The 11,101-nt window shown below is 36.2% G+C and overlaps 1 protein-coding gene across 36 annotated transcripts in view; it reads right to left on the minus strand.

The window, feature by feature from the left end:
* SOX6 (SRY-box transcription factor 6) overlaps nucleotides 1-11,101 on the minus strand; it is a 665,863-nt gene that overhangs the window by 193,184 nt on the left and 461,578 nt on the right. For all 36 annotated transcript variants that reach the window (XM_049099117.1, XM_035703772.2, XM_035703769.2 and 33 more), the window contains 2 exons: nucleotides 6,538-6,710; nucleotides 3,457-3,525 (listed from right to left, as the gene is read on the minus strand). In XM_049099117.1, the coding sequence (XP_048955074.1) occupies nucleotides 3,457-3,525; nucleotides 6,538-6,710 (242 nt within the window). The remainder of the gene's footprint in view (nucleotides 1-3,456; nucleotides 3,526-6,537; nucleotides 6,711-11,101) is intronic.

Below are 11,101 nucleotides of genomic sequence, written 5' to 3' on the forward strand. Positions count from 1 at the left end.
TGAAAACTATGCTATTTCTGTCCTGGAAATATCAAAAATGTCTAACTTTTTCTGGGCTTTATATCGGGGGAATTACTTAATATGAAACAAATTAGAGGAATCACCATTTTCCCCAAAGCACAAACAGAGGGATTTGAATTCACTAAGCAAACAGCCTCCTAAAAGATCTGTTAATATTAAAGCATTTTAATAATGATTTAAAGTTATTACCCTGATTTTTTAATGGCAAAAATTGACTCATCAAAAATATAAAAACACTGGTTCACAAAATCATTCATCTGACTTTCTAAACATGGCTTACATGGTATCTCTCTCAAAATTTAGTTAGGATTTATTAAGGCAAAATTATGTTAAAAATTCTACTTAAGGAAGAAAAATACATAAATGAAATGGTTTTTAAATACATGTATAAGTTTTGAATGATTTCACATAAAATAAGCATGAGGACTTTTATAATACTATCTTCATCATGCCTTTTCCTATCTCTAAGGAAAAACACTGCTTTTCAAATTGTGTAAACCATTCAGGTTTTCATTTGTCTCAATTATATTAGGCCCAGATGTATTGGTATGTGGTTATTACAAGAGGTTAGACACTCTTCTCTTTGTTTCTATTACAGCTTGCAAATTCTGAAACAACACTGATTCACAAGTCAGCATTTTAAACTAGAAGTAGAGAGTGATCATGAATGTAACCACTTGATCCTCATGATCCATAGCCAATTGCCATGGCTTAATCTTGCTAACCATGTTAGCTAACAGGTTCTAAGACCCAAGATTTAAAGAGAAGAAAGAAGGTCAAACTTGCACAAATTGTCTGTACACATTTGCTTTCAGAAGGAAAAGGAGGTTTTATGCTTACCTTATTTTTACTCTTTGTTCTGTTTTGTTTTCAAAGGAAAAATGTTTCTTTCATGATGGAAGAATGTTTGAGGCATCTCTTACATCTCATATTTTGCTCAAAAAGTATACTAAAACTGGCCCAACAATAATCTCTTCTAAATTTTATCATGACAATAGCTTGTCAAAAACCACATCCGAAAACACAGTTAACCCATTTCCCATTCCCCCCAAAATAAAAGTCTGAATATCAAAGTCCTGCTTCGTAAGTGTCAGAGATGAATATGTTTTGTGTAAGGAGTGTTTTTCAGCATTTGAAAAATGCTCTGAATGGTCTATACTGATAAGATAAATACTGACAAGATATGAAGTAACACAGTAGCTCAGGACAGAATGAACTATAAATACAGGTTATGCTTCCTGTTATTTTTAAAATATGAATCCTTATTATAAAGATTTCTGTATTTCTAAAATGAATGCAACTCTGACATTTTGAATCTCTCTGATTTTGTAATTCATACAGCTGAGATCAAGTGCTGATTAGCTTCAATTTTTAAAAACTTAAACAATAAGAAATAGCCACAATTTTGAAAGCAATTAAACTTCTACTAGAAAACTTGGAAAACAATTTTCCTATCTTTTCAAATTGAACATTCTGATGAATAATATTTTAACTTCATATTCTATAGTTTTTTGAAAAAGGCATCAATTTCATGTAGTAAAGTTACAACTATAACATCATGTGTACCTCAATAAATACTAATAATATTTCATAAAAATGCTCTGAAGTGATCTGGCTGCTATTCATCTGACATCCTCAGTACCACAAAACAAACATCAATTAAGACAGCCACTTAATATAAACAACAGTGGGCTGAGAAGTGAAATACATTCAAAATAAATAAAGAAGTAAGTAAAAGTAAGTAAAGTAAGTAAAGATGTAGTAAGTAAGTAAGTAAGAAGTAAGTAAAAGTAAGTAAAGTAAGTAAAGATGTAGTAAAAACAATAAGTAAATGGGAAATCAGGGAACATCTCAGGAAACTTCTTCCATTCATACTTTACAAATAGGAGAAACAGAGAGAACTAAACGACCAGGCTATTTAACACCTACAGAGTTCTTAGAGAGGAATCTAGAGGAAAATGTAGGAAACCACAGGCTAGAAATCTTGACCTTAGCAGTAGGAGACACACTGAAAATTCTAATAAGGGCAGAACCAAGGAACACCTGGACAGTTACTTAATTAAGGATCTCAGCATGAGTCATAAAAGAGATATCAGGATGAGAAATTATTCCAAGATTTAATTGTAAAAGTGGACTGTCAAAAATGCCAGAGACATTCCATCTCCTCTGTATTCGGACTCTTTATTTTGAAACATATACACTTGCTTATGGAAGATAGAATCAGAACGAACTAAACAAAAACAAAGACACTGGATAAAACCTTTGAGTGAAGATAGCAGGACAAAATGCCAAATGAGGTACAGGTATACCAAAATGGTACTTTAAAACAGAACACCAAGTATGATTAACAAATGAAGCAAGGCTCTAAGGTAAAATCACTGGCTTTCACCAATGAAAGAGTAGAAGAGTAAACTATGACTATATGTGAATGATTTTTTTTTAAATAGAGGAATGTGTAATATTAAACTCAAGCAAAGGCATACTATCATTCCCAACATACCACCCCAACTAGGCTGACACACAAATCACAGAGGTTAGAAAATATCCACAGCAATCAAGAGAAAGCACAGAGGCCGTGGCAGAAAGATGGAAATCTGGGATGAGTATTCCTCAGGATTAATCACTAGACAATTGGCTCCGTACTCTATGGTTTCCTAGAAGTCACATAGCTATGTTCCTTTTCAAAAATGGAGGTCACTTCCCTTACCTATCTCAGATAGCTGTTAGTTACATTAGCCATCAAGTTCTAAAGGAACGTCAGAAATCAGAATTCCTTCCCAGGCCACTGTAATCATGATCTATGTACCGTGTTATACTGCCACAACATAAAAGGGATTTTTAAAATTGGGTTACAATTATTTGAGAACAAGATTTTTTTTTTTCCTTTTTAGAGTATAAGCTCCTTGAAGGCACATAATTATTCATTGATCTTTCTACTCCCCTCAGCTCCTGGCAGAAATGCAGTTCCTATTTGCTAAAGAACAAATTAATCATTATCAATCTTTTCCCAGGTCATAAGACTCTTCTCATAATTGACCCAATCAGACAATCCTAAGAAGTGAATAAGCCTCAGCTTTTCCCTGTGATACCATTAAATGGTAAAATACGAAGCAAAAAGTGGTTTGTGGCAATAAAAAGAGCACGTGTGTACTACCTTTGAAACCATTTAGTTTTCCACTGGGTTGTGTTGGGCAAATGACAGAAGGAAAAAGAGATATAAGGTTTATTCTCTTTACACCTTACATCAGAAAAGAATGCTTAGACCACTGTGTGGTCGATGTTTCCTACATCCACTTACACAATTGTATACAACATCCTTGAGTAACAGCCCTATTGGTGCTGTTGACAAGAGAGGGGTGCATTTGCAGCATTTTAAATTCCATTTGCAAGGAGGAAAGTAAGTACAACCAGCCGAGAGTAATAAAATACACTGACCTGGATCTGTTGCTGCAGGAGATTAATTTTGTGCTGCTGCTGCAGAAGTTGCTGCTGTTGTCTTGCAATCTATCAGAAATAAAGTTTTGTTAAGTTCAAATGAAATGCTTGCACCTTTGCCATTACCCCAGGTATCTCTCTTGGAATGACAAGAATGCTTTAGGGCACTTCTGTGTGAAAGAGTTCCTATAAAATGAGAGAGGCAGACTTAGTAAGTTGGAGAAAATGAAAAATTTCAAACAGGTGCCACCTCTCTGCTTACCCCCTAAATCTTTCTCTGTAGGTGAACAGTACTCCTTGTATGACACTTGTGAACATATGAACAGTTCATCCATATCTGGACGGCTCATCTGGAAAGAATGGCTATGTGGAAATCTGATCTTTGGAGAATAAAGACAGGAAAACTCTGGCTACATTTTTCTCAAGAGCTTAATTTGGATGTAAAAAGTAAAATCTGTAAGCAAAGACAGGAAAGAACTTTCTATTACTTATGGTCTACTTTGGCCTTTTCTGAAGGAAAGATTTTCAGAACTGATAAAACTTACAAATATTGTTAAGGGAGTGCAAAAAAGAAAAAAAAACAACAAAAAGTCAGAAATCTTTTTGTTGTGGATATCACATGTACAAAGCGTTTTTTAAAAACAAAATTTAGGGATGCCTGCGTGGCTCAGCAGTTAAGTGTTTGCCTTCAGCTCAGGGTGTGATCCTGGATACCCGGGAACGAGTCCCATGTTGGGCTCCCTGCATGGCGCCTGCTTCTCCATCTGCCTGTGTCTCTGCCTCCCTGTGTGTGTGTCTCTCATGAATAAATAAATAAAATCTTAAAAAAATAAAAACAAAATTTAATATTCATCCACTTATCCTTTTGAGGGTAAAGTGTTAATTTTAAAGTTCAGGATCCATGTGCAAAGTTTATATTCCCTTCCTTCATCCAACAGTCATATTCAGCATGTTAACATGTCATCTGGTCTATAAAAAGAAATATTAACCACTCAACGAAAGCCCTGTTGAGGGCTGAATCTGCCCCTCAGAGGAGCAAACAACTTCTTCAGCATAATGGTATTTAGTATAAAACATAAGTTAGGCATCAGGCTGTCTATTGCCTCAAAAACTGGAGCCCAGTGAGATGCCCCTTATGAGCATACATTCACTGTCAATGTACGATGCCAGATAGAAGAGTGGCCAGAGACTACTCAAAAGGACTTAGTTTAGTAATTCCCCATAGGCAAGAGTTATGGTTTTTTCCTTCCTATTTCTTCTATTTCCAAAAGCCACTATTCTAGAATGGGCCATCTTGGAAGTAGAAATGAATGCAGATCAGCCCTCAGCTGTAGATTTGAATCTTTTTGACACTTCAGCCTAGAGCAGAGGAAACACCCAAATCACATTTTGCTCAGCCCAAGATAACAAAAAATAGCAGTCTACGCCTAAATGTCGCTTTGTGGTTTCTGGTAATGAGTGGCTCAAACTGGAACTCATGATAAAGCTGCCCCTATCACAGGCTAGAGTTTGAGAGATGGGACTACTCCTTCCCAAAGCTATATAAACAAAATGGAAACAGTGTCTAATCAGATTGGAAAGGCCCAGTCTTCTTTGTCACCATTCAAATCAGAAATGGACAACTCGGCAACTCTAGGTATAGATGCTGGAACCTCTGAATATTTATTTCCCCTTAGCAAACCAGTGAAACACTACTAGGCATCTAATATTGATGGTCCCTCCTAAATGATAAAGTGCTGCATAGAAATGCATCCAAAACACCACAGTGCAATTACTATCATCCACTCTAGACGTATGGGTTTGACACAGTGAAGTATGGTACATAAGCACCATGTGGCTCAAATTCTGAATTTTATTTGCCAATCGGTTGAGCTACATGCTCGCTTCATTGAGCATGACAACCTAGTTTTAAGTGTCATTTAATTTTCATTTTGAAATATAATTACAAAGTGTTCACTGTAAGATATCACTCGTCTGCAAATGTGTCAAGATTAATTTGTGCTAGCTTATTCACAAGTGTCAATAGTTAATTACTGTGTCATCTCTGGATGGCTAAATGACATTCTAACTTCTGATTTTTTACAGTGTTCCTTTATGTTATTTTCCATTAGGGGCTGAGTCCATATTCCTACATGTGGGCAAATATTCAAGCATATAAAATACCAGACGTCACAACTCATTAAAATCAACAGAGCATATATTGCTCTATATACCCCTATAAAATACAGTTAACTGAAAAGATAATTCCAGTAATAATGTCAGATTCCTAAAAACTGCACATTAATTTGGGTCCGTCTGATCTAAAGCATCAGGGACTACTCTATAGGATCATTGTTGTTAGATTAATGTACTCTTATGAGACAGGAAAAACATTTGGGAAAGTGATTTATTTTTTAAAAGATACACATTTAAACTCCTATTTTTCCTCCTTTCTCACATCTAAATCAATGGAATCAAATTCTTAGAGGAGCCATGTGCTAATCTGTTTTCAATGATTTACCTATGCTATAAATAGAGTGACCATATAATTTATATGCTTTATCATTCAAACCAGGACAACTTTTGCAAGTGAATAGGGGGTTATTAATAATTACTCTGGAAAACAGGCATTAGCCAGGGCTATTCTGGGAAAACTGAGACCTATGGTCACCCTAACTCTGAAGTCAGAGAAAATCATTGGACCAGTAAGTTTAAAGATCCTCAAAGTTTTTCTAGACCAGGACCCTTCCTTTCTGGATGAGAAGAGTAGGGCCTAGAGAAAAGCAGCTTACTCATGGTTAAGCTACACTAGGAAGACTTGTGATGCCTACGTGAATAAGTCCCTAGGTAATTAATCAAATGCAAATGTTCTCGGACAATGTTATCACTTCAGTTATGCCCAGTTGTTTTGATGCCTCTCTTTGTCCTCCACATATGACCTCACTGTTCTTTAAGATCCTGGATTTCCAGAAGGCTTCTTCCTTTCTTTCCTTCTTTTTTTCTTTAGGAATGCTTATGACAAATAAACCAATCAATGTGATTACTCGCTGAGCTTGGCACATTCCACATCTCCAGTTCATCAGCTCCTTTTGCAGGGCTCACCTGTTCTTGCTGTTGGCGAGCAAGGTCCATTTGCTGCCGTTGTTTCTCAATTTGTGAGGCTGCCAGTTTTTTCTGTTCATCATGCGCTGCCAGGAGCTGCTCCCGTAAACTGATCAGCTGGGTAATCATAGTAGAGAGCTGCCGTTCTTTTTCTGCCAGGCTCTCAGGTGTACCTAAAATGGAAGTGAGAAGATATCTCACAAGTTTGAGAAAAGTCTGAATGAATTAGGGAAAGGGGGAGGGCAGATTTAGAGAAAGGCACTACCCTAAGACACCAAGATCTGGGACAACTGGAGGTTACTGTGAGTATAGGAACACTACAGAATGCCAAAGGGATGAACACCAGAGTTAGTCATTTCCCCTGCCAAGATAAAGAATCATCACTAATAAAATTCACACTCTTCCCTCTTGCTCTTTAAAACAAAACAAAACAAAAATCAGAACTACCCCCATTGTCACCCTTTTACCATATTCCTCCTCTCCCAACCACCCCCTTTACCCCTACCCAAATCTATCTGATTGAGCTAGGAAACCTATGATATGTAATATCAAAGATTAGAAAGTATGGGTTGTGTTAATATTCTATAATATTAGTAATTGTTACCCTCAGTGACTAACACAGGATTTAAGACACAGTAGGTGCTTATCAACTGTTATTTAAGGAATTTTTCAATCATTGCTCTCATAAAACTATTCTATTGTGGAAAGACCCATGTCTGAAGTCGGGAGTTGTTCTCTTGGCCATGGAGTTTTATAGAAGGGGGGGGGACTGCCTTGCCTCAGGTAAGAAAGAATCTGATTTTTTCTTTCCCCTATGTGAGTGGATCAAGCTAAAGTTTTCAAGTTCATCCTTAAAGGCAACAATGTTGCTTGGAGGGCTCCCTCACCCCTTTGTCGTTTGTCATTCTTCAAAGGGAAAAAAACATTCGAGGTTGAAAAGGTTATGCATAAGGATGTGCTGTTTAATGAATATGATGTTGCTGAACACTTACGGTATGCACTAATGGTGCTGAACAGTCTTTTTATGGGTAAATTGCACAGCTCTCCTAAGTAAAGGGTACAGAATCCTTTTGTGAATCTAAATTAGAGTATTTACCACAGCATAAGATAAGAATTTCAACCCACTGTATTTGAGCCACACAGGTTTCATTATGAAGAAATGATCTATGATTTGAAAGCTTTTCAGAAAGATGCCACCAGCTGTCAAAGGGGACAAAGATTGCCGATTTTTGTGTGTGTGGAAGAGGAGACTTCCAATCTCCTTATGAAGCCCCCTTCATTCCTGCTAAGAAAGCACCGTGACAATCTGAGAAACTAAAAATATTTCAGTTAGGAGTGGTCCTATCCTCTGAGTGGCCCCATGGAGAAAGGGAGCCGTCAGAGGATGCTGGCTAGAGCTTGTTAGTATATGATTCCCAGAAGGTAAGATTGATGTCAGCCCAGAAGTTACGACACTTAGGACTACCCTGTGGTTCGTAATACCAATTCATGTCCTTAAAAAATAAAGAAACAAATGATCGATATCCTTTCATATTCTTAAAAATTCACTGAGTTGAAAGATGGCCTAAAACCAAAATTAAAAGAAAAATAAGATAGTGAGATGATGTTAGAAAATGTGTTAGAAACGTAATAAAGGCACAAATACTATATCCAGCTGTTCTTTCAAGCTACTGGAACTGATTTTCTTAAAAATAAGTTTTTATTTCAGCAATAGGAGTTTCAGTTTGGTAAAAAAGAACTTCTTGGTCTAGAAATATTAAAATACAAAAGCAGGCTCCTAGAAGGAATCTTAAAATTTCTTCAAAATAGCAAAAGCTCAATTAGTACCTATGTTAATATATATAGGAATGAGAAAATACAAAATAAGTATGAAATGTAGTTATTTACTCACTTTATTCATTTCTCATTGAAAAAAAGATACTTCTTGAATGACAGCTATGTGTCAGATACTGTATAGAACTAAGGATACTGAAACCATGGCAAGAACAGGCAGATGGAATTCCCTACTCTCATGCACTTTGTCATCTAAAGTGTGGAGGCACTTAACCAAGAAATCACACATATAAATGTAAACTACAACTAAAAAAGAATTACAAAATGACAGGTATTTGGGGGAAAGTTTAACCAAGTTTGGGAGGCCCAAGTGTAAGAAAGATAGACAGAAAAAGTAACAAATTAACAGGAAGATGAATAGAGTTAACTAGTCCAAGAGTTGGAGAGTGGTCAAGGAGCTTTTCAACAGAAACAAAATAGGCAAAAGCCCTGCCTGAGAGGGTGGGGGAGGGGGAGTTCCAGTATGTTCCAGAAGTTGAAAGAAGACAGTAAAATTTGAGCAAGGAAAACTAAAGGGGAGTAGAGTACCAGATTAGGTAGGAAAAGTTCACACCATTCACTTCCTGGTAGACCATACTTGGTAAACTTCGTATTTATTCTAAGAATATTTCAAAATCACTGCAGTATTTTAGATAAGGGATGAATGATGTGGTCATTCTAGCTACGATGTGGGAAATAGTTTGGAAAGTTCTAAAAATAGATAATTGGGATATATGCACATTTTATTACATGCATTTTTGTCAATGTTCTGATCTACCTGTAATTTTCTTTCTATACCTATCTATATGCGATGAGTTAAGAGACGGCTTATTAGATACTGGGAAAGTCGCTATATCACAATTTTTTGTTAATAAAGAAAAGCATTCATAAGAAAGTTTGGGCAAGGACCAAGAGAAGGGTAAGATCCAGTATTCAGATCCCACAGTAAAGACTGGAAGCTTTTTTCTTACCCTAGATTAGACAATCTTGTCTTAACAATCTTCAATATAGTCCCTTTTCTCCTCTACACAGGAAACAGAAAGGCTGAGGATAACATATAAATGTCTTCTTAACTTCTTCTTTTCAAGGTGAAGCCAACAGGTCTATAAATATTTCGGTGCTTCCAACGCTAATAGACATGTATATCTATCTTTACAGGATAACATCATTCAACTAAATCGTTTTATAAATCACTAATGATATTCAAGCTGTTTAATTGTAAAAGTTCAATGACATCTAGACAGGCAAACCAGAAAGCAATATTTTTAAATGGAAATTTTAGGCATTCTATAAGACTGTCACTATCTTTATCTTATCCTTAAGTTGAGGAGCACATATATATTTTGAAAAGACATGAGTGGCATAACAAATGCAGTTGGAATGAAATATAGTAGCAAAACAAATCTAAAATTACCCCATCAATGAGGAATTTATATATCTATGTCTATATAGATACGTATATATATCAATTAGTCCCTTATGAGTCAAATTAAGAAGAGATCAATTTACGCCACACCATAGCTTATACTTTTCTAAATGTGTAGGCCACTTTGTGGCCGTGTGTGTGTGTGTGTGTGTCTGAGCATTTTTCTGTTCTATACCCATTATATTTATTTACATATAGTACTTAAAACCTGTGGTGCTGGATTTTTCTGTTTTGATTAACAAATGTTTATGCTGCTGTAATAAAAATAACATTGAATCTCAATCACTTTGATCAACCAACTTGTGAACACAAGCTTTTTCATCTCAAAGAATACTAGCTTAATTGAATATGTAACTTTGCTATGGCAAAAAACAAAACAAAACAAAACAAAAAAAAACACCAAACAAATAAACAAAACACGGGAGAAAATAAACACAAACCTACAGATAGTCCTTAACTTGTAATGGTTCAATTTATAATCTTTTAACTTTATGATGATGCAAAAATAATACTCATCCAGTACAACAGAGAATGAATGATACTCTCTCTAGATGCTGGGCAGTAGCAGAGACCCACAGCTCCCACTCAGCCAACCAATACACTTCAACCGCACTGCACCTATATGACCATTCTGTTTTTTACTTTCTGTATGTATTCAATAAATCACATGAGATATTCAACACTTTATTATAAAATAGTCTTGATATTGGATGATTTTGCCCAAGCATACGCTAATGTAACTGCTCTGAGCACGCTGAGCCTAGGTCACGCTATGTTAGGGGGGTTAGGTGTAGTAAATGCATTTTGGACTTAATGATATTTTCAACTGAAGATGGGTTCATCTGGATGCAACTGCAACACAAGTCGAGGAAGGTCTGTACAAATGCCAGAGTGGTTGAAAAAGTAGACAAATTATGGTGCACAGTGAGTGGGGCAACCTAAATACTGCCTGGCTATGTTAAAGGCAAAAGACCATATTGAATGCTCTTAGGAGGTAACTTAACTTGATGAAAAAGGCTTGTCTTAAACTATGTTTTGAGTTTTGATAAAATCAATTTGGAAAAAAAGGAACTCAGATCCAGAGGATCTGCCCAGGCCAGCAGAGGTCATCAGTAGCTGCCTGACTGTCATCTGTTTCACATCCTTCAGGCTATCTTAAAATCTCTTAAAAAGCATTGCCAGAAAATAGTCTCTCCCACACAAAAACAGAGGTAGTGTCATAAACTGCAAAGAGGGAACCGGCAAAGAAGCTTCTGTCCACAGCTTCTCCACAAGTCAATGTGCCTGCTTTTATCCAATATCGCACACAGTGTATGCCTGATACTC

Source organism: Canis lupus, chromosome 21 (assembly GCF_003254725.2).
Source record: "Canis lupus dingo isolate Sandy chromosome 21, ASM325472v2, whole genome shotgun sequence".
NCBI classification, from domain to species: Eukaryota; Metazoa; Chordata; class Mammalia; order Carnivora; family Canidae; genus Canis; species Canis lupus.